Source organism: Daktulosphaira vitifoliae, unplaced genomic scaffold (genome assembly GCF_025091365.1).
Source record: "Daktulosphaira vitifoliae isolate Bord-2020 unplaced genomic scaffold, ASM2509136v1 Scaffold_3, whole genome shotgun sequence".
Taxonomy (NCBI): domain Eukaryota; kingdom Metazoa; phylum Arthropoda; class Insecta; order Hemiptera; family Phylloxeridae; genus Daktulosphaira; species Daktulosphaira vitifoliae.
In genome coordinates, this window is record NW_026099574.1 from 42,770,143 (window position 1) to 42,798,042 (window position 27,900).

The 27,900-nt window shown below is 27.5% G+C and overlaps 3 protein-coding genes and 1 long non-coding RNA gene across 4 annotated transcripts; 2 read left to right on the forward strand and 2 right to left on the reverse strand.

The window, feature by feature from the left end:
* Positions 1-1,011: 1,011 nt before the first annotated feature.
* Positions 1,012-4,260, reverse strand: LOC126902789 (uncharacterized). The gene is made up of 3 exons (XM_050680394.1): positions 4,167-4,260; positions 3,256-3,491; positions 1,012-2,819 (listed from the first exon to the last, which is right to left on the reverse strand). The coding sequence occupies exon 3, from the start codon at positions 2,791-2,793 to the stop codon at positions 1,054-1,056; it is 1,740 nt and encodes a 579-aa protein (XP_050536351.1). The 5' UTR covers positions 2,794-2,819; positions 3,256-3,491; positions 4,167-4,260; the 3' UTR covers positions 1,012-1,053.
* Positions 4,261-4,298: 38 nt separating this feature from the next.
* LOC126902791 (trypsin-1-like) lies at positions 4,299-6,834 on the reverse strand. The gene is made up of 7 exons (XM_050680397.1): positions 6,645-6,834; positions 6,410-6,578; positions 6,182-6,344; positions 5,648-5,865; positions 5,372-5,574; positions 4,612-4,666; positions 4,299-4,544 (listed from the first exon to the last, which is right to left on the reverse strand). The coding sequence occupies exons 1-7, from the start codon at positions 6,705-6,707 to the stop codon at positions 4,402-4,404; spliced, it is 1,014 nt and encodes a 337-aa protein (XP_050536354.1). The 5' UTR covers positions 6,708-6,834; the 3' UTR covers positions 4,299-4,401.
* Positions 6,835-8,310: 1,476 nt separating this feature from the next.
* Positions 8,311-10,423, forward strand: LOC126902794 (uncharacterized). The gene is made up of 3 exons (XR_007703323.1): positions 8,311-8,774; positions 9,134-9,263; positions 9,979-10,423. It is a non-coding gene; the product is annotated as an uncharacterized LOC126902794 (long non-coding RNA).
* Positions 10,424-18,187: 7,764 nt separating this feature from the next.
* Positions 18,188-22,335, forward strand: LOC126902792 (trypsin-like). Its single transcript, XM_050680398.1, has 7 exons — positions 18,188-18,310; positions 18,444-18,528; positions 20,550-20,733; positions 20,897-21,105; positions 21,175-21,380; positions 21,628-21,688; positions 21,752-22,335. Exons 1-7 carry the CDS (start codon positions 18,236-18,238, stop codon positions 21,898-21,900), a joined length of 969 nt encoding a protein of 322 aa, XP_050536355.1. The 5' UTR covers positions 18,188-18,235; the 3' UTR covers positions 21,901-22,335.
* The last annotated feature ends 5,565 nt before the right edge of the window (positions 22,336-27,900 follow it).

Sequence of the window (27,900 nt, forward strand, 5' to 3'; positions counted from 1 at the left end):
AAATTATTACAACAGTCGAAATTCAAACAAAACAACGTCGTGCGAATGTAAAAAGTACCATTAATTAAATAGTAGAAAAAAGAATAAAACTTATAATTGATTAGTAATTTAAAAACAAGGCCACAAAATACTACGTTTGCCAGGGAGACTATCCGATGACAAGGACGCTAACAGTATTTTATAAAATTCGTCAGGCTAACAATTATTTTATCTATAAGCTCACTTTGATTAAGAAATAACATTTTAGTAAAAAGAGGAAGGTTAGGTAGTTAATTTTTTATATTTTATTATAGTTTAATTATTTTTCTATTTTGAGGAGCGATAACAATGATATTTTTTCTTTGAACTTGTACTTTTCAGTCTTAACATGTTACAATTTTTAATAAGTAAAGATTTTCAGAATTTTTATTTATTTTGTTATAAATAATCATTATTGATTGGTTCATGCATTTGTATAGAAATTAAAAAATCTTAATAGTAGTTAATATTAATTTCACTTATTTTAAATTTGGCAATTGCTCACACAAAAAAATTCGCAATATTATTATTATATAATTTCAAGTGATTCAAATTTTTTAAACCATGAAAAACATTTATAATTATGTAAAATAAAAATTTTCTTTAATGCATTACTACTCTATGTGCATAAAATTTGTAAATTATCGAAATTTAAAAAAAAACCGTTGAATATTGTAGATATAAAATTGAAGCGTTGTTATCAATTTAGCAATTATCAATTTACAGTTAAAGCTGCTAAGAGGAAATTATTGCATGCAGGTAATAATTAATTACAATTCATACAATCATATGGCTATTTTGGTGTATGAAAGATGACTTACGTCTTTATTTTTAAATATGATTTAATAAAAGATGTTTTATAACCTGGTAAAATTTGTATTTGATAGATATTTTTTCAAATTTAAATATTAAAATAATTAAAAATTATTATAAAACACAAGTTACAAAACTTATAATAAGGTTAACAAACAGCGATGACATAAAACAGTCAAACATTTATAAAGTCTACTGTTAGGTTTATATTGTAGTTTTAGTTCACCCAAATAAATTCTCTGATATCATAATGTGTTTTACATTCTTCTCATCATGTAGCGATTCCTCTATATTTGATTCTATTATTTGATCTTCTTCACTAAAATTTTCTTCAATTTTACTTTCTTCCAATACATTTTTAGTTACTTTATTTTTGTTGTTTTTAAGATAATTGTGAATTTCATAAGCAACTTCTCTAATAATGTCATCTTCGATTTTGTCTATATTAAGAACCATTTGATCACCATGCCACGTTACTAATGGTTGATTTCCTCTCCACCAATTGGATACTTCCAACAAGTTAAAATTATTGTTACAAAAAGACTGAAAATTAGATTTTAGAAATAAGTTAGTACGTAGCGCTGCAGCGTGCATACTTATAACTAGCATGTCTTCTGTGTTGAAAACTTCTCTGCCTCGTCCATTTTTAAGTAGATTATATGCTAAAGAAAAATGAAAATAACCGTTACTGTCGAGTTCATATTTTATAGATAAATGTCCCATCTCCACAATTGCTGAAATGAGAATTTCTTCTTTTCGTCGTGTCTTGGAGTCTTTAATAATTGTTTCTAGTAGCTTATAAGCCTCCATTTTATTATCATTTCGTTGTAATATTTTAGATGCTTCGAGAAGAGCTCTAAGATCCAAATCATTATCAAGATCAATGTTTAATTTACAAGCTGTAGAGCATTTAATAAATGTATCTATTGCTTCGTCAACCATTCCAGCTGCATAGTATCTTTTACCCAGCTCAAAAGTTGTCAAATATTGATCATCATTAGGTCCAGAAATTTCTATTAATTTTAGAGCTGTTTGAACTGTACGTAATGCCCATTTCGAATTTTGACATGTTGCTATTAACATTAAGGTTTTATATTCATAAAAACAAGCGGCAGTCCATAAGGGACCTTTTGTTATGTGTATGCCATCATCAATAATTTCTTGAATTATTAAAGGTAATCGCCAAGATTGTTTCCAACTCATGTTACGAGAACGATTAAAGAAACTAGCTGCATCTTCTAATGAACTTTTTGCTGTCTTTTTTAAAAACCAACCAGTTATGAATAATACAGTCGCTTTGTCTAATTCACTTAAATCGTCTACCAACATCGTAGCAATCAATAAACAATATTCGGCCACCCACCACCATTCCGCAGACAAATTAGCAAATGTTATAGTTAATTTTAAGAGATTTAAAACTTTTTGAGCGATTCCATTTTCTGGAATATCGATAGCTTTAAGATGTTCACTAAGTTTTAATAATAAATTATCATTTTCTCGTAGCGCTGGCGCTAGGGGCGCTATTGTAGTCCGCTCATTATCTATTATCAAAATATATTCGAATACTGATGCAGCATAAAATTGTTTGTCTTCAACCATTTCCAAATACATATACTTATACATAGGTAATAGTTTGCGTCTAGCGGTCTTTAAATCATAATGTATAGTCAATTTGGTCATGGCTGCTTTTAAAGTAGGAATACCATATTTGAGCACAATACTGCGTTGAAGATCATTTTGATCCAATTTTACTATGTTTTTTTCATCGAATTGGACATCTTCCGGTACATATTTTTTTTTTGTATGAGTACGAGTTATGAGTGACATCGGTTTTGAATAACGACTTTTGATGTTGCTGTATTGTTTTGATTTGTATTTTATTATTGGATCATCAGACCATTGATTAAAATTTGTAGCACCTAGCGGTTTTAATTTCGTTTTCATTTTTACTTTGTCTTCCATAATTTAGTTACGTTAGTATCACTAAGCTAAAGATTTTAAAGTATTAAAAAATAAAGCAATGTTAAACAATAAAAAAATATGAAATTATATTATCATGATCATGATACAATCAAGTTGTAATTTATGTATATAATTGTTGTTGTTGACTATAACATAGCTTTTATTCTGTAGCTAGGGAAAAAGTTAGTTTTTAATTTTTATTAATAATTAAAGGCTAAATATTTTTTATATGCTTGATCATAAGTATTTATTTGTTTTATTTCACACGAATGAATATTCTTATGATTCAATTTATGTGTATGACATATTTGAGCATAAAATTATTTTATTTGAATTCAAGCTACTTTAAATATGATCAGTCGACTTGCAAATCATACTAAAAAGGAAAAAAATGAACAATGGTCGACCGTTACTATAGTTATGATGGCATTGATGAAGCCTCCACAAAGATTGAGTACTTACTAGTAACAATTGGGCGCCATTAGAGCGGTGGATATCTTTGATAAAAAATATGCGTTAACCAATCCTTTAAAAACCGGTGCTGGAATGTTTTTACATTCAAACCTAAAACGACCCTTCTCATGACTAACGGACATGATAAGATGAAGACTGTAGTTATTATACTCTGCATAACTTGACAGGATTTTTAAGCATTTATAAAAGCCAAGAGATTATTTGTAGATATTTTTGCATACGGCCTAGAAATAAACCACAAGTATAAAATTAATGTAATTTCAAAATTAGACATTTTCTGCTATTTATAAGGGCACAAACAACAAAACTTCGAAAATATTGATATCACCCTAATCTCCCTTGAATTACCACGACTGTTGATAAACAAAAGACAATATTCCTATTTATTTTATATTAGTGTGTTAAATTTCAAGTCATTTGAAAATATACACAAGTCAACAGGGTTATTCAAAATGTTCGCCCGCAAAGCATAGCGGCTGCATTAACATATGATCAATGATGAAAAAAAGTAATATAAAGTAAAAAAATTGATAAAAATAATTTTTATAAAATCTTTGATAATGTTAATATCAAGGTGTTAAACATTTTGTGGCCAGTATTTTAATATAATAACATTTATTGTTATCTTGTTTTATTATCAGATTTTACTTTTTTTAAATATTTTTTGGGGAAAGAGAATCTATTATACTATCTGTATTCGAAAATAGATAACACGCTAAAAAAAAATTGTATCCAAAACTTACTATGTGCATCTATTATTATTTGTGTTCATTTTTTAAAAAAAATTAAATAATTAAATTATGTTTAATCATTTCTGTATAATACAAAAATGTATTTATTATGTATTTGTACTTACATGTGATGGCATTAAAAGTTATTAATAAATATGAATTCATTACTTGTTATTAAATCCAACTGTTATATTCCAGTTCTTTTGAAAGTTTTATAACGTAAATAAATAAAAATATTTTTTCAATGAAATTTATAATATATTTTTAATAATAAATAAATCAATGAAAATTAACATTATAAATTAAAATGATTAAATAACAATTTTCTAATGAGTGCTGTACAAAAAATACATAATTAAATAAAAATTGTTTGAGATCTTGATTGCTTTCATTTTGAATGGTGTTATTCTGCTGATGGTACATAAATATTTGTACAAGGACATGCGTCAAGTGTGTTGTTGTGTATCCAATTTAAGTATCTGTTTACTCTGGAATAAACACCGGGTTTTTTCGCTAGAGCACATCCTTCTCCCCATGAAACAACACCTAAAATTTAATGAATTAGGTATCTGTAGATATTAAGATTAATAAACTTTATTTTAAACATACATACCAACAACATGTAATGCTGAATTGTTAGCGATATGCATTGGGCCACCACTGTCACCCTATAAATTAAGAACACAATAAAATCATTATTCTCAAGGGCATGATGGCAACTATCATTTGGGAATATACTGAAATAATCAAATCAGTTTTCTTCCGGGTAAACTCATTAATCACTAAACGGTGAATCACTTAATTTGAATTTTAAATTTTATTCGTTTTAAGAGTTGTAAAATTTATAAGAGGTTTTAACCTTCCTTGTCATCATGATATTTTGATACAATAGCAATCTAAACACGTTTGAAATACACAATTTTGGGGTTCATTAAACACCACTATCAAAATTCCTAATTAAAAATTAATGTAATACTATACTGTAGAATTGACTTGTTACATTGTGGGTTTTGGTAATGAAATACATATTATGTCACAAGATATATCTCACTTGATCCGCATACGAGTGCATCACCTGCCTCCTTATTTTTTTAATTGGCATTGATTCACTATAGGTTTATTGATATTAGTTTTTTTAGTAAGTTTAAAAACTTTTAAGTGCTTTTGGAAACTATTAATTTTAGTAATATTTTATTCGTGCCACTTCTAAGATGTTTTAAAATAACCCAAGAATTTATTTTAATAAAATTTAAGATACATTATTTAGCTTTTAAATTATTTATAACGCACCATTCGAAATAATTTTTCTAAATTACGTTTAATTAAAATACCGAATATTGCTAATTTTATATTTTATTCATAAGACCTATTACCTGACATGAGTCTTTTGCTCCTTCCGGGTATCCGGCACACATCATGTTATTTGTTATTCTTTTTGCGTCGTAGTCTGTTTTTCTACAGTCTTCATTGCTCATAATTGGTACGTACACTTCATGGAGGATTTGTGAAGATGACCCACCTTGCTTTTTTGCACCCCATCCTGAAATTATACCTTCGTAACCAGCAAAGCTTTTTCCTGTAACAGATTAGACCAATATTCAGAATAAACAACTTACTCTTAATTTAAAAAAAATGTCTAATAGTTATACCTTCAACAGGAAGACACACTGGATTGATTCCAGTTGTTTGACCTAATTCAATGCCTTCGGTATCAAGACGAAGTAGGGCGATGTCGTTATTATAAGAGGATGGACTGTAACCTTTGTGTTTTATTACCTTTTTCACTTTAAAATCGATGTGTTGAGCTTCATCAGTAATACTACGATCATGTTCTAAAATTCTGGCACCAATATTCTTTCCATCAAATCTAAAAAAATTAAGTGATACATTTTTTTATTTAAATAAAATAGGATACGAAAAATATTTTGCTGAATTGGATTACGAGCATAAAATAAAATATAATAACTTTCTTATTTTCAGAAAAGTCTAAAGAAAATACAACTATATCCTTTTTTAACAAATAACTTTGTTATATAATATCGTTTTTATTGGAATATTTTAATATTTTTACTATGAAGGAAATTGTTTTTGTTTTTCAATTTTTTATTTAAAATTAAAATGCGTTTTCAATCAAATAATAGGTTGTAATTAGTATATATTACAAAATAAGGTTTGGCTTATACCCGTGAACGCAGTGGGCAGCAGTTAAAACGTATTTATGATTTATCAAAGTTCCTCCACAGTAGAATTTGCCTTTGTATGTTAACATAACCATCCAAGGATATTGATGTTTGTATGTTGGTACTCCACCGACTATTCGATTCTTTTTACCAATAGCTCCACAAGCTGTTAAAATAAAATAAAAAACATTAAAAAATAAATTATATGAAAAATTAATGGAAAAATCTTACTGCATGCTGGACAAGTGCTCTGATCAATAGGAGTCACTGGTACTTCAGGTGTAACGTCTTCAGTAGGAGTTCCAATGCCAATAAGATTCTGCCACCAGCTCAAGTAATCGGAAAACGATTGTTGACTCATTTCACCAGGCTTACCTTCAGCAGATAATGGCAACATAACCTTAAACACATAGAAGTTTACTTATTAGAAATAATGAAAAAAGTTGCATTTTCCTAAAATTCTCACCGGCACACGTTGAACGGACATGTCTAAAAGTGATACGAGTACAATACATAATATTTGCCACATTCTTTGATTTTTAGTGTCTATTGAACAATTTTTAGAATGATTATATTTACTGAAAAAAAAAATTTATTTTTGAGTTGAATAATTGTTTGGTTCCGAAAACCGCACTGATCACAACTAGCTCTCTGCTCGTATATTTATTAGCATTGTAACTTCCGTCATTGGATTAAGTGCAAGTTTTTGCTTTTTTTCGTTAACAAACCAAGGTCATGGTCTTCCGGACTACCGCCGTCTACCCGCAAAGTCAAGTCTCGTGGCCATTTAACTGATAAAAGTTCGGGCTACCTCGCTGGACGGTCGATAAAAATCCAACAACCGATTTTCTAGGTCGCTCTTTTAATCATCACTGCTTATGTCTACTTCGGATTGTAATAAACAATTATTTAAGTACGCTAATTGTAAAGCTAATGGGCGATGATAACAGCTATTGTATTCGTGTAATTGTTGTCAAAACGTTTGTCTTACATGCTTGTTAAGATTTGAATTTTTATTTGAAGATAAAAACAGGTGGACAAGTCATGTAACTTATTTTGTTTTTAACATAAACGGCAATTAGTTTGAACAGTAACGTTTTGTAAGCAACGCGAGAACTAACAAACAGTTTCCTAGTTTACGATGGCTAGTCGTCTCTGTAATCTCTCATAAAATTTTACCGTTTTTCTCTATTGCAATGCGTATGTATTATATTATTTCTCTTTCTAAAAACTTTATTGGGAAGTATGATCATTAACTTTGCAATTGCAGACATGAATCTGATAGCATTTACAACGATTTCATGTAATAAAATGAAATCATTCCACTGACGAAGAACAAAATAAATTGTTGACGAAAAAGGGTTCGGAAAATCGTCATGATAAAATTTCAAAACAACTAACTAAATGAACAAAAACTTTATAAATACGAAGAGCATAAAAAATAAACGGCGACTATTTTATTAGTCCAACAAAATGGAAAATTCTGAATAAGCTCTTCCGTCCATTAAAAAAATTGAGAAATATTCAGCGTAATTTTACAATTACAAATTATTCTACTATTTTAGTGAAAATAAAAATGATACATCGAATCGATTTAAGTATAAATTTAAATAATTCAATTTAGTTAATACTAAAATCGCGGTTTTTAGATTATTTAAAAATTAAAATAACTATACTTGTTATAGTAAATGTAATAATCATAATAACTGAGGTATTGTAATAGTTTATAAGAAATAACTAATTAGTTAGAACTAAATCTAAATAGTTACCCTAATTTAAAAACACGGTTAATATATCAACAAAATTATTATGTAGTTAAAAAAATTAATCTCACATATTTGAAAGTATAGTTGAATCATCTATAAAAAATAGATTAAATCTATCTATGATTGATGTCTGAATCAGTTTCCATAACAGATTAATTAAGTTTTACAGCATTAACTTTATGAAATAACATTACTGAATATAAATTACAGGTTATAGTACAAAGTTATATAGTTTTATAATAAATCAAAATGTTTATTATTATAGGACTGATTCGATACTTGGTAATTCGTATATACATATGATCATTTTTTGTATTTTTTCTGACTAAAAATGACACATAAAAATAACTAAATTAGAAAAAATTGCTCATTATAATTGTATTACAATCATTAATTTGTTTTCAACTTTAAATATAATATTTAGTTGATCTATATATTTTATATTAATATTTTTTTTAGAAATATCAACTAGAGAAACAAACAAACAATGACAACAATAGATATCAGTTTCCTTACTTTTTTAAACACTTTATATATGTGCTTAACGCTATGTGTATTATCTTTGGTAACATTGATCTCGAAATACGTATCCGCCATTTTTTGTGTTAAATATTTTTAATATTTTTTTTTAGTTTTATTTTAATATTTTTAATGTAATTTCAATTTTAAATAATATTAAAAATATAATCACAATCAGACATTATCTATACTTGGCCCAACTATGATGCGTCCCACTGTATCACGATCACACTGGGGTGTGTATTTTTATCATATATCGTTTATTTGAGTTATACAAATTTAATTAAACGTGGATTCTGCTGGAAAAATATGTTTGTAAAGTAAAATTTTATTAATAAAAATATTTATATAGTAATCTATTCTGCACTAATTAGTTAATACTCATACTCTAATAATTTTTTAAATTATAATAAAACATCATCCAACCGAAATACGCCATGAGTCAATATAAAATATAGGATTGTATTATTGTAAAAATTAATTATTGTGCGAATTTAAAAATTGAAACGAGATCATTTATTTTTAGCAGGCTATATCACACAATTTAATTCTATGTAAATGATTATAAAAAACGAATATTTTTGATGTTCATTAGGCAAATGAAACAAGATATTTAAGGAAGTTGATTTTTAAATGTATTCAATGTAATCATAANTTTGATGTTCATTAGGCAAATGAAACAAGATATTTAAGGAAGTTGATTTTTAAATGTATTCAATGTAATCATAAATCATAACCTGATTGAAAATAACAGCAGCTAACGAACTGGAAGACGTTTTTACGTATCATTTCACTAAAAGGTATTTTTTCATTTCATGATTTATTTTTTTGATGCGTAGTAATAAAAATACATAAGAAAAAATATACAGAGTGGTTGTTTTACCATTAACCACTTAATTTATCAAAAATAAAAATTATAGTAAAAATTGATATTGTACTTTATACCTTAAAGGGTGTAAACTTTATTTTGTCAAATATCAGCATTCATAATTAACTAGCATATTTATAATTTATTATATAAATAAGCCAATTAATATTAATAATATTTTTAAAAATACTTAAAAAAAAGAAATTAATAAAAAGTTATCAATTTTGTTTTTATATTAAATTAATTAAGTAGTAAATGATAAAAGCATCACTCTATATTAAAGAAATTTCATGATATGGTAATTTACATGATTAAATTAAAGTAAGGTTTCGACTGTTGTCTTTTCTTTATTAAAATGTTTATCCTATAAAGTCATGATATAATGTTCATTGCAAAAAGTTCTTTAAGATTTTTCGATCAAGTAGCACTAAAAAATTTTATTTTTTACTAATAAGTAAGTAAGGTTTCACTAAATTTATGTAATAAAACAATAAATTGTATTGAAGAACAAATTTTAATAATTATTAAAAAAAAAATCATTAAGACAATTTTAATAATTTTTATTTCAATTTTTGCTCTTTTTTTATTTAATGATAAGAAATTCTAACTCAATTATTGTACTTGACCCGTTTAATTTTAAAAATTAGATAAGGAAAATAATATAAATAGAGCGGGCAGTAACCTCGGTACACATAAATGTTCTCAACATCATAAACGGATTGAGAAAAGCTCATCACATTTATACAAACATAAATAAATACACCGTCGTTGTGATAAGAACAAAACGGCCTAAATGACATTGGAAAAGAAACAAGGATATTAATGGAGATAAATACAATGATGGTACATTTATGTCATGGTTAAACCACAAAGTATTTGACCCCATAAATATGTTAATAATAGAATATGAGGATGCCTAAACAATAGTTTTAGCTTTGTTGCTTTGGTTCATTTGTTTATTATAATAACTCATAGACAAAACCATACCCGATATTTATATAATTGTAAATAATCTGTATGTTCTTCAACAGTTAATAAGTTTTGAATGGAGCATCGACTATTCAAAAGTAAAATGTTAACTAAAAATTGTTTTTTTTTGTTCAATAGAGTTTTTATTGAGCTATTATTAGTTACGATTCCTTAAAAATATTCTGAAAATTTTCCTGAATTAAACGATCATTGCTAATTATTCGTTTTCAATAATAATGTTTACTTTTTCTAAAGTTTATGTACATCATTTTATTGTATATTTATGATTTATTATACATAATATTGTTATAAACCAGGATTTATTTTCTCATTGAAATTGATTAAAACGCCGTAATAACAAATAAAATAATAAATATTATATTAAACAATTTGAAAAATTGTGTCTCACGTTAAACAGTTGGACTTGAAAAATGTTATTGAAGATATCATTTGAACACTGTCACAGGGTGAATTGTCCTTGAATGTTATTATATTAATAACCAATAACGGCAGTATTGACTATATTTTTGCTTACATTTAATACAAGGGCGACCAGTCAATTGTTCTCGATATTCTATGATAATTATCAAAAATTTAATGAATTTATTTTTATTTGAATATTTTCCTGGGTTGAGTTGATGGTTTTTTTTAAAAATATTGTTCAACATGTGATGTATTTTAAAAAATCGTGTTCGTTGCGAATGAGTTATTTTGTATTCATACAGAATAACTCATTTATGTTTAAATAATTTTAGTGAGTATTTAACTTCTGTATAAAATACTTAACAAAGAAATTTTTTGGTTTACTATCTAAGACGGAAATTTACTAAAAACATTTGGAAATAATTTATCATTTATTATGTAATTGTTTCTGCTATTATTACATTTGTTAAGTAATAGCAATGCAATAAAGATTAAGTTACTATTAGTCAATTATAGGACGATTGGGTAAAGTTATTCGGCTAAAATTAAAAACTGAAACGCAATACACCCACTTGGACCAACTAATGAGAAAATGTATTGTCATTGTGGAAACCACCGGGAAAATATGTTTTGATATTTACCTGTCGAGTTTGGTTTTGTCGCTAAAAATACAATATTGCGCATTAATACTTAACATAAAGCATAGTCATCTATTTATGCGTGAAATGACAATTAATGGGTCGTTTAAGTCGTGTTCATGCTGACACAGAGAGACTACCGACATTTGTGTCTTCCGTCGCTTTCACCCGTGTCGTATATGGCAGCGGCTTTGTTGCGCTATTTTCATTACAGTCGCGTTGGCTTTCACGACCACACGTAAAAACTCGATAGCAAAACGATTATGTATTGCGATTGATAGCACAGCGTGTCATTGGGTCTAAAGTACCTGATTAGACACATACATTGACAGTGGCAAGGTTCTTAATAGTAGTGAGAGGACTTGAGACTTTTGAAAACAAAATGCCCTCGAAATCCACAGACAGTTTAGTTAGCCATTAAAACTTGCACTAAATGTTTTTCGAGAATTCAGAAATAGTTCTAAGCCCCTTGGCGTGTTTATTGTAAAGTTAAAATTATTAGTATTCGAAGAAATGTTATTCGTCTAATATTTTTATATAAAATATGATTTTATTCGTTTTGTACGGAAATTTCAAATAATTCTTTGAAATATTTTTGTTATTTCTACTTCAAAGTTGTGTCGTGAAAAAAAACTTGAAAATGTTGGCAATGTAACGTACAAACATCACTTCTGAGAATTATGATGTACTATATTAAAATTTCTTACAATCTTTTTGAACACCATACTCTGTGTTTCCACCCGAATCAACAATATTTTCCTTTAGCAATCTCGAAAATCAATGAGTTTTATTAAACGCGATCAGTGGCGTGTAATGGCCTTAATTTACTTTTATTATGTTCAATAACTCGCAATAAAAATATTTCTACGTAGATAAAATTGTTGAATGCATAAATAACTATAACGATTCTAGGGATAATAATATAAAACATTTATTTTTTTGTATCAGAACTTTCATAACAGTTATCAATTCGCGGGAAATGTGTTTTGTTTTATTGTTTAGAGTAAAATATATTTATCTAATTTTTTTTTAATGGCTTGATTTATACCTCATTTTTGTTGGTTTGTCAAGTCAACCGTCGATATAGTAATTGCTATTTACTCGAACAATCTTTTAGAATTATATTAAAATGAATTTCAATCGGAAGCGTAAATTAAACATAAAAAACGTGAATTATATTTGTTAAAGGAAAAACTTGAATAATTTATTAATAATTAATTTAACTTCTTTGTTGTATATTCTTGTATTTACTATCTACAGTTTAATCAGAGTACACCGAGTTGTTAAAATGGATATTTATTTTGTAAGAGCCGTTCATACTTTTTCAATTAAAATTAAGACTTTATTACTATTTATATATTGACGAAGTATCTTTTGAATAAAAATACTAAATTCTATTCGGGAAAACTAATTTATTTTCGATGTCAAGATTGTTATGGTACTTTGTTTATTTTAATCCATTCTTCTCAACCAATTCTATTTGATTACTATTACAATTTTGGTATAAAAAATACCCATTTTGATTTATCAGTACTATTTTTATGATTCTCGTCATAATTATTATTGTGAATAAGAAATTTGTTAAAATATTGAATTAAATAATTTTGTTTGCTATTCATATTCTTAAGAATACATTCTGATACATTTTTGATTATTAAAATGATTTTTCAGGAAAAAAAAAATCAGGATGTATAGATAAAATATTTTCCAAAATAATTATTAACGTTTTCTGTTCATTGTTATTAACAATTTGTTAATATAGTTTTCATGAATGCTTCATTATGTTTATTGTAAACTCCAGTATTTAATTATACTCGTGGAAAATGTAATTTTGTAAGAATTTCGAACATTGAAGTAATTTAGTATGTCGAAAATAGCGACTAATCGAATAAAAATCAGAAGTGAATTGAAATCGCAGTAGTGTTGTGCGGAAAACGTCAAAGCCGCTTATTCGATTACATTTTCTTAAAAGCACGAATAAAGTAAAAAATAGCAGTTAACAGAACTCGTTGCTTTCGTGTCGAATCCTAAATACAAGCAAATGTAGTGCTCTGGTTATGTCAATAGCTGTTGAACGATCAACGTTTAACGACGCAGAAGAACGGAAAATCTCTTTTGAGAAAACCTACTGCGAGCTTCCCATAAAGCAAAAAAAATTGTTTATCCATTTTATCTCTGCATTTTACGCGTTGTCATTGTTCATTAAAATCTTGCAGCTGTACTCAAGTATGCCGTACATTAAGTTTTGCATAGGAGAGAGATAGGACTGGAGAGACGCGGTATGAGAGCTGAGAGTATTACATGCTCGCACGGGTTTGTTTTCCGGCGAATAACAAACATGTGGGAGACTACACCAAAAGGATTCTCGGTATTCAACACGGCTTTGATGCTTTTTCCTTTGTAGGTACATAATATTCTGTTTTGCACGATAGTTTGGGAATTAATTCCTCCGAACATTTTCATAATAATATCCTATTTGATGTATTCGTACCTTCGATTTCTTCGGGCGAAATCTCGTGAAGCAAAACATTTACTTTGACAAAAACGCTTTTCGTTGAAGACGTTTTTCCAGTCTAAAAATTGACTACTACGATCGTTCACCTGACAAATCGATAACAGTATACGCACAAAACATTAATTGCACTGCGGTGCCGTCGTGTGCATTGCGGTAGGTCACCATACACAGACGGGGGCGCAAATCTAGAAAGTGGGTCAGGGCGATTACGATAAGCCTGGTCGCCGATGATCCTCGACGCCCACATAAAAAACACTTCTTCTCCGTGCCCAGACATATCGATCGGTGTCCTCCCCCTGGGAAATTTCAGTACCCCGTCTTGTTGCACTTCGAGCAATCATAACCGAATGTCTGGTAAACACCACTAGACTCGAACGACGGTCAATGTCGGTGACCGGTATATTCTGAGGGTTACCGTTGTGGCTGGTTAATAACATTCAACTTATAGTGGCGTTTGAATACGTAAAAATAACCGCAAAACTGCGATAACACTGCAATGTGTCACCGTAGTGCATCAAAGATTACGAAATCAACACGGTATTGCATAAAAAATTAACGGCCAAAGATAAAAATAAAAGTGTTGCAGAATAATGCACTAGTGAATTATTGTACCTAATAACTAAGAGTCATTTTACTACTATGATGAATAATTTTCCATATTTAATTAATATTTTACTATTTAACAAGTAATTACTCTTAATCATTTTCTTAAACGAGTTGAGATAAAAACACAATGTCATCATTTTAATTCTGCATACGTGTGTATTTTTTTACTACAACTATATAAACAGTTTTAATGTCTAACCCTCTTAATAATGTTTAACGAGGATTAAAAATTAAAAGACAAATACAACATTTAGTGTGGCCCGAATTATGTCTAGGAAGAATAAGACAAGATGATAAAATATACTTACTCTAATACTTTTGTTCAATAATTTTATTAATCTTTCGCTATACTGCTTTTCTAAGAATATCGTGAGATTCGATTTTACATTTAAAATAACAATCCGTTTATATTTCTTTGTATTTCTATTTTAAATATTGGGAAAAAATAAAATATAAATTCAAAAAAACACTTCGATTCTCCTTACTATTTTACTATCGGCAATATAGAGATCTTTATCATTTTGAAGATGTGAAGTTTATACTAACTAAAATTTAGTATTTTACACATATTTAATCAGCGTTAATATGAAGTTGCAATAGTAAAAACCGTAACAAGCGTGTAAATGGAAATCTCGACAAAGTCCATTATTTTAACACCTAATTACAAACAAATATTAGTCCGAGTAAAGTTTAGTAAACAAGGAAACAACAATTAAATTCGCAGTTTCCAAGTTATTGTTAGTTTTGAAACTAGAGATAATTCTGAATTAGAATGTACACGAGTTCTTACCTGTGTACATCGATTCATAGTTTTAACAGAATTAGCTAATAAACACGAATAATGCTAATATTATTTCCTCGGAATTTCGACCAAACTAATAAAGTGAGAAAAGGACAGCGTAATGTTTTACTAGAGACTACTCCGAGTTTACTTGTGAACTCTATTGGAGTTGAAATAAACGGCGCCCTCAGTAAGTGCAAACGAATCATTCTGCGAATTATTACCTATGCGAAATAGTTTGAAAATAATGATAATTATCACTGACGGTCTTGAATTATTCTAATTAACTCGAACAACAATAATATAATGGTATTTCATAGATACTGCTTGTCCTTTCGCATAATATTATTATTTATTACACACTGTTTCGAATGACGACAAGCTTTTTGAAAGCCGAGATCGTCAAGAACCTTTTAGATTTCTAATAATCCTATTTAATGTGTACCCCGTATGAATTTTTAGCTTGTTTATGTGACATGTGAACACATTTAAAATGCAATTAGTCGGCTGAAACTTTTGGGGTAGCTCGACATTTGAGATTTTAAACGTTTTAATAGATCTTGACGTTTACTTAATAACGAAAATTAAATGTTGTCACCGCTTACCTTATAGGCGACAACTAGTTGCAATAATTTTGTGCCAAGTTAAATTTCATTTCAACTGTATGATATTATACTTAGTTTTCTGTACAAAAACGAGTAAATGTACTGTTAATCAACAAAGGTGTGTAATAGTGTTGATATAAAACACAGTTCTCTGAAAACTCGGTGAACATGTTTTCTTTATCATAAACAAAAACTGTTGGCGCGTAGATAATTATCAGGTAATTGCATTTGTCACACGTTATAACACAAATTTGTGAGATACAGCCAAAAACCTTCGAGGTGAAATCCTTTATATGAGTAACGTAGAGCAATTTGGAAACTTAATACAATTCTAAGAAGATTGTAAAAAGCAGTTGAATTTATTTATAAACCAATAATGTCGGTACTCGCTTATAATGAAGTGGAAATTGGGTTTTACTTTGCATAAACTTTTACATTCTTAAAACAACACGAGCAAAAGACTTACAATGAAACGTCATACCTTATAACGTTTCACGTTCTATCGTCTAAACTCGTATGGTTTCTGCTTGAAAAGTTCAGAATTTAAGACAAAATAATTTATGCTATTTTGATTTTTACTCACAAGTTTTGTCAAAATTAAACCGGCTATTACTAAAAATGATAAGCTGCTCTCACATTAAGCTTATTTTAGTTAAACGTCGTAGAAAAAAAAACAAATTCTGTATAATAACATTTTGAATTGATTTATAACCGAGTCATTTAGCGTTAATAAGGAGGGAATATTTTAACAAATGTGTTGTAATATTGAGCTGAGTATCTAAAAATAGAACTTTTATTTTTCAAATTATTTTATTATCATATAAAATATTATAGTTAACACTCTAATTATAAATGTTCAATTAAATGAATTAATTATATTATAATTTTTGCATTGTTATTTAACTTAACTATTAGAATTTTATAAAGCTCAATATCTTTTCGTCATAAAAAAACGTTTATCTAGAAATTAGGATAATTAAACTAGCGCAAGTTGTTTGGTTTGGTTGCTAGTGAATTATCTAACATTAATTAATTATGGAAATAAAATCAAAGTGGTTACCATTAGTCACTATCTTTTTTAATTGTACATGAAAGTTTTTATTTTAATACTAGTTAGATTTTTATTGTATTACTGTGTTACGTTCCGTAGGTACTTGACAAATGGTACGAGACGTTTAGTTAAGTATTTGCAATAAACACTATTTTTTTTGCGTGTGTACTATCAACAATTAACTACATCAGTTTTGTGTATAATTATTTTATAATTTAAGCGTACAAGTAAGTAATCACGACAAAGAGTAAATTTCGTGGAACTCATGCGTTTTTTTTTTTTTTGTAAATTTAATGACTCCTAAAATTTATTCAAATTTTACACCTTGAAATTCTGTTCGAAGAAATAGTCATTGTCCCTGCGATAACACAATTCAAGCATTTATAAACAAATTGTACAAATATTAAGAACTCTACAAAAAGTAATAAAGATACTAATGTAAATATGTAATGTTCATTTAGGTCATGAAATAATTGAAAATAGGAAAGCAAACGATAATTGCATTTTGTTTATCAAATAAATGTTTTGACTAGATTAAATTATTTTATTGTATTTAAATTATTTGCAAATTGGTTTCTCATTAAAAACAAACATCCGTTTGGGTATAATTTTAACTACTATCTTAACAGGACAATTTTATTTTTATTAATTCAATGTATTTTACATTTAAGGAATACTTACGTATATCAATTATTTTAGTATACGAGTTAAGTTCCGTTGATTTTTATGGGCAAATTTGTAACGTGTAGTATTTTTTAAAGAATTCTAGTTGTAATTATTGCAACGATGTGTCACTAGTCATGACTTTGAGATTAGTATCCAAGGGCCCCGAGATAACTGTAAGTTACTAACTTATGTATCCGTGACTATCTCGTTGCTCTTTCGGTCATTGGGACGTTAAAGGGGTGTCGACTTTAGGTGGCACGTGCGGGCGCTTGACCTACAAACGTGCATCATTATCGTAGACGTTAGATAACAGCTAAAAACTGGCAACAATTAGTAACATAATATTTTGGATCGGTATAATAATATTACGGTGTGGTGCGCGAGTGCGTGTGGCCGTCAGTAACCTTAGGGCCGTTCAAGGCTGTTAGACAGCATGTAGTGTAGTGGCACCGGACAAGCGTGCCGCATATATAACGCCGGCGCCGTTGATCCTGCAGCGTGCCCGCGGTCCGTCTCGTCCTCTTGTCGCGTTAACAGCCGCCGTTGTCGCCGCCGTCTCGTTGTACCCGTACGCCATTCAACACCGGAACAGACAGTGACACGCGCACTTTGCTGTCGCCACCACTGACACAACCCGTTCGACCGTCGACATGCGCCCAACGACTCTCTTCGTCGCCTCGCTCTTAGCCACCGCCTCGTGTCTATCCAGTGCAGCCTTTACTTGGGTCAGTATATTATATTTAACCAATTAAATAAAAAACACATTTCATTCAAAAGTAAATACGCGTTAACGCATACACACCATTGCGATTCTCCGAACCGGTCACTGGTAATTGTAACAGCATTTTTTTGTTTTAGCCCCAACTTCCGTTGCAGTTTGATTTTCCGGAAGAACAATCTTCAAAAGAACAAGGGCCGGCTGTTAAGTATTGCTCCTCGTGTGGTAAATATCAAAAATAATGTTTTTTTATTAAATGTACCGTATTAAATGCAAAAGGGGATCCTAAAAGTATCTGCTGGCGATTTAAACACTGGTGCTGCACGTTCACGGGTAAATTGTTGGACGTTTTTTTTATGCTCATTACTGATTTGAATTGACAACTTTGGTTGTATGCCTTCGAGTAAAATAATTGTGTCGTATAATTAACGACCGTTCAAAATCGGACTCGACCACAACGCGGTTTGATCGACCGGAACTCAGTCGATCAGTGATAACCTTAACCCAACGTGTGTTACGGTGAATTGTCTTAGTCTGTATGAATATAAATTATGTTAATTGATCTGCAAGTATTACACAAGTAAGGTAATATTTTAGATATATCTGTTGCATAGTATTTTTTTTGTTTTAAATCCCAAATGAAGTTTACCCTTTAGCGAAATCTCTAGTATTCTGCAGTACAATATTTTTTATGACCCAATTTAAATTAGAGTAGAGTAACATCGATTACCTCGTATTTCTGGCGTGTAAATAACACACTGGTATTGTCGTTATTGCATTGTTTTGTAAACGAAAGTTGGGTGTGGGCATCTCTCACTCACTACGGTAGTAAAATTCAAGTGTGTTTTGGTTATCTATTTTTTTTTTTTTTTTTTTGTCGTGAANTTTTGGTTATCTATTTTTTTTTTTTTTTGAGTATCGAGTAGAGTTCAATCGAGCAATGCGCAGTATTTCCAAATAATTATATTCACCGCGTTGTTTATCTACAAAATACATTATTACAACGTAGGCCTAATGACCGTTTACTGGCAACACATACTTGTTTGCATAACATTTTCCCAAACGCCGAGAAAGAATTTTTGAGCATACTTTGATATGGTAACATGTACAAGTGCTTGTTGCGTAACCGGTAGAGAATCTGAGAGATCGTTGTCTTATTTCAAGTACACGGAAACTACTTTATCGTTATCGTCAAAGTTTTTTATTAATTCTACTTGCAACAATTCAAATATGTCTGTTTATGTATTAAAACTTCCATCAAATAACAAAAACTATTATACTGATCATGAATACTTCTTCGTTTCACTTTAAGTATATTTAGTCTATTTTGTTTAATTGGTCCAACTTTATTGAATAATGCGTTTTTTTATTCATTACAAAACTTAAGTAGGCCTATTCAGATGAATTGCATTTAATGTTTTGAATAATCCGAGTCGTTAAAGCGTGATGGTTTCAATTAAAATTGTGTTATGTTTATGCAACAGTTGCAGTTTATATCAGCTGTTTGTTTTAGTGGCAGTAAAATAACTATCTTGGTAAATACAATTACCTAACTGAACCTGATATGTATTGTCAATAAGTTATAGTTTTATTTTAAAAGAGCTGATAGCTGAACAAGTGTACGAAGGTACAACAGTTTTGTCGCTAGTATTTATTGTTATTTAACAGTTAAATCCATTGTTTTATTGACCTATTCTAGCTTTGAGTTGTGTAATAACATGCAAATGCCTTTCAATGTTTTATTTTGCGCGCAAAATTCAAAAAGTTCGTATTGTTTTTATGGGATCTAAAACTTAGTTAAAAACTAAATCAACCTTCATTTTAACTTTTAATTATTCTTTAATTAAATTTCTAAAAGTTTATAAAGAAAAATTATCAATTCTACATTTTTTTTAGCATATAGCTCTGGGTGTAATAAAATAGTTAAAGATATAAAACTCCATAAAATCCTTTTAATTTTCAACAGAATTCTTATTATACAAAAGACCAACAAAAAAAAAACATTGTTTCAAGTTCTATTATACAATACAAGTTAATTTTTTATGGAAGTTTATTAAAAGACTATCATGAAACTCTCTTCCGGTAGATAAAATACTGTAATAGTCGTTATATAACATATATCTTGACATTGTAAGATGCATTTCGTTAAATTACCTTGAACTTACTAAATTCCATTCCTCGAGATCAATAAAAATTATTGTCTTAAAACAATAACAAAAAAAAAAAAATCGTTCTTTTATTACTAGAAAAACAGTGTGGCATACAACCTGAAGATAGACGATCGATATTTGCTAAGATCGTAAACGGCAAGGACGCTCGTGAGAATGAGTTCGGTTGGGCTGCAACTTTGGCCAGACGAGGTCAATTTTATTGTGGAGGAACTTTGATTACAAAAAAACATGTACTCACCGCCGCTCACTGTGTCGAATCGTAAGTGTCTCTCATAATATATAATAGGGTGTGTACATGATCTTCATTTATCAAGGAACAACCTTTGTGTAAAATATTATGTCTATAAATAATTAAAATCACTAATCTGCACTGAATGTAACTAATTGTAACCAGTTAACAATACACGATTTTTTATTAAAAGTTTTAGTCCAAAAGACCTCACTGTTACCATTGGTGAGCATGATAGGAAAACTGATACCGGTCGTAAGTCGGTTCATCATGTGCTCAGAATTCACAGGCATCAAGACTTCCGTTTGAGTACATTTGACAATGACATAGCTATTCTTGAGCTTCGCGAACCCGCTCCTCTAGAAAGTCCTTGGGTCAGACTTGCTTGCTTACCAACGTCTTGTCAGTAAACAAATGATAAAAATAGTCTCAAAACAAACGAATGAAAATTGTTTAACTCTATGTTTACAGCTGATATTTCATACGAAGGATCTAAAGGCACAGTGATCGGCTGGGGAAGACTGGGAGAACGTAAAAAATCATCCAACATTCTACAAAAGGTCGAAGTTCCAATAATATCTAACGAAGACTGTAAGGGAATGGGATATGCACCAGAAAAAATTACCGGCAATATGATTTGTGCAGGATTCAAAGAAGGCCAACAAGATGCCTGTCAGGTATAAATTTATTACATTGTTATATTCATGTCCGTTAATATTAATACAAAAACTTACAATTTAAAAAAAAAATCCAATATTAAATACTTAAAGTGTATAAAATTGTACTGGCACTAAAACCCAATCAGTTTCGATAGACACAAATGATTACTTTAAGTAAAACAAAAATCACTTTATTTTTTATTAGACTCGGTTTATTATCCGAATTGCATAACTCATGATTATGTTGTCTTATTTTCTCGTGTAGGGTGACAGTGGTGGACCAATGCATAGGATCATAGATTCATCGAATATCTTTGAAGTAATCGGTGAGTTTACTTGAAAACGAATTGTTTTCTTTAATTGTCTATAATCAATTATTTAATTGTCAGGTATCGTTTCTTGGGGAAAAGGTTGTGCCAGAGAAAATTATCCTGGAGTTTATACCAGAGTCGCCAATTATTTGGATTGGATTCAAGCACGCACTGGAGACGAGTGTATATGTGGATCGCCCACCACAACGTCGGAAGAGAGTTACTAAATGGAAAGATAAATACTCTCCAAAATGTTTTGCATTGTAAATAGCACGGCACTGTACCATTATATATTATATTAATATTTATGTACTATATTCATCACCAATTAATTGTTACCACCGAGTACCACGGATACCATTATCACACAATTATATAAATTCTAGTCAATATGCTGTTTGCTTTAAATGAGTGAATATTAATATAAAACGATAAATCAAGTTTTATGTATCATGAATATTAAAAGTTTTCTAATTTAACTCAAACAAAACATGTTTTGTTTGTTTATTTTAAAAAATTATTCTCAACATAATTAGTTAGATTAAACTGTTTATATATTTTTTTTTAGTTTCAAAAAATTACTTTATTACATAATCTTTTGACTGTTAATATATATTTTTAAATTTTTGACTGAGCGATTAAAAACAGTTAGAATTTTCACATTTTATTTATTTATAATAATTATATATTAAGAATTTTATTTTAAGACAATCATAGATAATCATTTATTGTTTTTTTAGTTATTACTGTGTAATATATATTATTATGTTGAACATTATAAAACATATTTGTAACTAGTATTTAATTTGACTAATATTTGCTTTGATGATATCACTCAATGTATAAACGTAGCAAGGAGATTAATATATTTAAAGGTTATTTACAGTGAGCAATAAATAAAAAGATTTTACGAATTGAATCGGCACAACAAACAAACAAACAGTATGACAATTATTCATTTTTAGGTTTATATAATTAAAATTTAAAAAAAATATGATAAATGTTTAAATGTATTAAAAAAAAAAAAAGAATTCGCCAACTTTTAGTTAGTTGTTTTTATAAAAAATACATTATATTTTATAAATAAGTGGCTCACTCTATAATTTCAAAAAGTCTATTCCTTAACAATTGTATAGAAAAAATTGAATAACCTCGAAAATCAACCGAATTGTTTTCAATTTATCGTCATAGTCATGGCAAAATCTACTTTGCGATTTTATAAATTTTCGGAATAAAAAATAATTATTATTTCTCAAGATATTTGAGCATTAAAGAACCCAATTACATTGTTAGTTATAAAAGAATAATGTTTTCTTGTATTCCTCATTGTAAAAAAAGATTCATTTATCGTTGATCGTTAAATTTCTATTGAAATAATAATTTTAAAAATTTTATTTTCATTTTGTTATTTATCTTAATATATCAGTAATCATTTTTTTTTTAGCTCCGACGCTTGTTGTCCTTTTTAGGTTACTAAATTAATTTTTTTAGTGGCGCATAAATATGTAACTCACTAAAAATGATCTAATTAAAAAAATGATTGATCGATAACAACTTTTTAACCACTAATTCAGGAGTTATACATATTTTTATACATAGGTCGGAGGTGTAGCGCTGCAAAAAATGAGCGTCGATAAAAATAACTTAACCCTCACCTCGTCTCCGGTCTATATTTTAAAGTGTATGTAACTTCTGATCTACTAGTTTAAATGTTGTTATTTGGATTATTTTATAGTATATGAACTAGTTAAATAATGTGTATGTTGCAATTTAAACAAAATCATATTAGTACCTTTAAAACGAATGAGTCATAAACTTAAAAAAAATATTTAATTACTACAAAATCGAGAAATTAATAATACTAAACAAGATAAAAATTTCAAAAGTATTATTATTTTAGGAGAAATTTAGTGGTTAGTAATAAATCAATTATCTTTTTTACAGGGTAATTGATCTACAACTTAAGAATATCAAGTACCATTTTCAAAAAAATATTTTAATAACCTTAAAATTATTTTAATATTTGTTGAAAATTCAATATTATCTGGTTCTGTGTTCATTGTCATGTTTTCTTACATTTTTCGTTAAAAGTTTTTGGATTACATGGTCTAAATTTTTTCAAAATATAGAGTATTATCGTTTAGGAGTAAACACTTCCCCTTTCACCGAGAATATGTCACTAGATAAACTTTTCTTCTTTCTGTAAAAAAGTCATTTAATATATTAAATATTAGACTGTATGATGTTGATATTCTTATTTTCATTGTTGTCAAGGTATACAATGTTTACTAAAATTTTTTAGAACTAAGAAGTTCTATTTATAAAAAATAAAAATATATTTGTACCATAAGGTACTATCTATAGAAGATTATTGTTTTGTTTGTAAAACTCTGAACTCAATTGTTTTTCTCAAATTAAATTTTGCATTATATGTATTAATTTAAGACCGCAGATGTTTTAGAGCATTTCAAAAATTTAAAAACAAAAATATTTTTTTGTTTCTTTGTTAAAACCGCTTCTGTATTTAAGGTTTTATTTGAATTTTCGTAAAACATATGTATCAAATGACATTGTTTCTAGTATATTGATAAAAATTATATATTTAATTAATATTTTTATAAAGTTATTTCAATTATAAAATACAAAATAAAACAAAAAAAACATAAATTAGTCTTATTGTGGACTGCTTACTTATAGTAGTACAATTATTGTTGAGTACAAAAATTAGTACCAACGTGTGTTACTAATATTCCGAAACAAATTTAAAATGAAAAATAACTTTAAATAAAGTTTTCCACTAACATTTTTTAACAATCTTAATGCATTAAAATAAAAATTGTTAAACAAATAACTTTTTTCCAATCATTTTTACAGAAAATATTGGTGTACTAAAAATAAAATGTTACACATTGTGTTGGATTTAAAAATATTTTAAATCTTATTTTCTATTAAAAATTGTGGTTTTTATATTATTAAACAAAATTTTCAGGACACTTACTATTTTTCTTCAAACTATAATCTACAAAAAATATAATAGATTTTTTACAAGTAGGTATATAATAATTAATTATAAAAATGACACTCTATATTCTTATTAATACACTTGTTATTTTATATTCAATGATTTAAAGTTGTATATATTCAGTTGGGTTGGGGTTTTCGGTTTTTTGTTTAAACATTTATAGATTCACCGAAAAATTAAATAAAAAAACAATACAATTCAACTATTAAAATTACTTAAAAAAATATTTTGACTTCATAATTCCCAATATCAGTAACTAAATATGTAACATCAATTTATTTACTTCATTAATATTAACCCCTCTTTTTTTCCTATTTATCTTTCGTTCTTTCATTTACAATTTCTTTGATCTTTTCGTTGACTATATCTATATGATTACATGACAACTTAATCTGATAGATATACTCATTAATGAATAACAGTGATATTTGTAGGTACACAGTTATATTTTGCAGAGTGGACTATTGCAGACCCTCCGTCAAAACTGGTTATTCATTTACTTTCTTATTATAATTATATCCGTTAATATGAAAAACATTTTTTCTCCGAAATTTTTATATAGAATTCTATATAAAAAATTACTATAACTATATCAGTAACTGTACAAGAAATGTAAAATAAATGTTTAAATTTATTTTACACAATTTTAATGCATTGGGTATTTTAAATTTTTATTTGAATAGAAATTTTGGAAAAAAAAAATCTTTATTTATAAAAATGTTTAAAATTAAGATTAGATAATTGAAAATTTTATTTCTTAAAAATGTAAAATAATCAATAACCAGTTTTGAATATAATTATTATAGTTAAATCGTTTTTAAATTGTAATTTTTATAAAAATAATTACTAGTGCTACTTAATTTGAACGCTCTTAATCTTATTAGACTATAAATAAAATATAATATAATTAGATAGAAACAATTTTCAATTTTTTTTTTCTAATTTATAACATATTTTTTTCTAGAAATTATATCAAATAAAAAGGAATTATTTCGTTTATTTTTATTTTAACTGAACTAGTAATAAAATTTTTGTTTACGTTATTTACAATCTATTGTAGTTTTTAGTAACACACTTTTATATTTTATAATTTATTATAAAGAAAATAGCACACTTTTATTTCTACTAACAGATATATCATATTTGAATAGTCTATCCATTTCGAATAACCTGTTTCGAGCCGTTTTTACAATGTAACTGTACTGTTTTAATTTTTTAGATTCCACTTTTAGATCTTTAAAACACTGCTTATTATTTTCTCCTTGCTGATAAGTTTTGATTTCATATCTTTATTGCATCAGGATAAATTAGCCTAACCCAACCAATTAAATTATAAATTTTAAGCTTATATTTAAACATATATACTTAATTATGTGAAATTTCTGTTTGTAAAAAGTCTTAAACCTTAAAATAAAATAAAAAATTTACAAAAATATTGTAAACCTTAAAAGTTATTTTGTTAAAACTAATATTTTTCAGTGATAATAACTTTACAGCAGAATGGAATTTGTTGAAAAAAAATATATTAAAAAAGGTGTATAATTATTCTAATATGAAGATAGGTAAATGAGAAACTATAAAAAAAAATGTGCACTAATCTTGTGGTCATATACACTTTTTACTTGACTACGTGCAAAACTTATCATTAACAGATACTTTGAAAATTATTAAAGAGAAATCGAAAATTGTATTAATATTTATTTAAAAAAATTATTGTCATCTAAACTTACAGGAATATATTTCATAAACTAGTAGTTATGTTGTGCAATGATGTATATAATTATACATTTGTTTCCTGTTGTATTAAAAACAATTATTTTTAATTTAAAAAACGGTTTTAATTAATAAGACGAAAAAATTGTTTGAAATATATTTATTTTTTTATATTTAATATTTTATGTATTGTATTTTAATGGTTTACTTGTATTATACAAGTGTAATATAAAAACAAAGTCATGTAGTTAAAGATCTTGAAAAATCTCATAATACTTTCTAAACATATGATAGTGTTATGTTACATTGTTTTTTTTTTACTATAGAAACAAGTTTTAAGTATGTAGGTAATAACTAAAAAATATTTATGAAAAGCAAGTACCATGTAAACAAATAATAACCAAAAAGTAGAAACTCAATTTTAAATTAGTGTATAAATAATAGTAAAATATTTGAAATAATGTAACATGTAAAAATAACTTATGTTAAGAAAGTAAATTTTAGTGTTCAATAATAAACAATAATTTTTTTTCGGTAGTTCTAATTGATATTAAATTAATACAATAGAATTACAGGTTTATGTGTCAATTGTTCATGAAAAAAAAAGTGATTCTAATATAATTTAAAATATTATTTAGATTTTTTTTTTTAAGGTTACAATTGTGTTTGTGAATCAGTAAAATTTTAAACGGACTTTTACACATACATGATCAAAGATGTTTGCTCCTCCTCCAAATAATTCAGATTGTAGGAGGATTTAAGGGCTTAAAGGATTTAGAGTCCAGAAATTTTAATAACTTCCCCTAAAATGAAATTTATTTGTACTGTTATTTTATGTAATCCTTTGGTCCACTTAACTGAATCATTCAAGGCCCTTAAAATGTTTACTAAATCTCCGCATGGGCTACTATGATTCGAGATTTGAGTTGTAATGTATAAAAATTAAAAATACAAAGTTCAGTATTGAAAAAACTATGTGATTTGGCTTTAAAGTCCAGGTGCGAAAATATTTTCTCGCCAGCAAGTTTTCAGTATAATATTTTAATTAATACATATTATTATTATTATATAACATTGTTATTAAAAGATGTAATTTTTTCTTTGTAGTTTTCAACTTCGTAATCAGATTTTTAAGATATAAATGTTATTATTTATAACACAATTTTGGTAATTTTGCATCGTTTGTTGATGTGTAGATTAATTTTCAAAACAATAACTTTCTTTTTAGTTAAATTAAACAGCGAGTTTAAAAATAAAGGTTATCTTGCTAAGGTTATAAATATATTACTTTTACTTAAAAATTATTACTGAATTAAAAATCAGATTTTAATTAAAATCTGAATAATTGTACCCTTTATTATCAAACGTCTACAAAAAAGTTTCTTTAGAAATGAATATTTTACAATAGCTCATTATCAATCCAACAAAAGTTATCTTATTTTATCTTCGTGTAATCAAGATCTTGGTTTTTAACAGACTAAAGTTTTTTAAT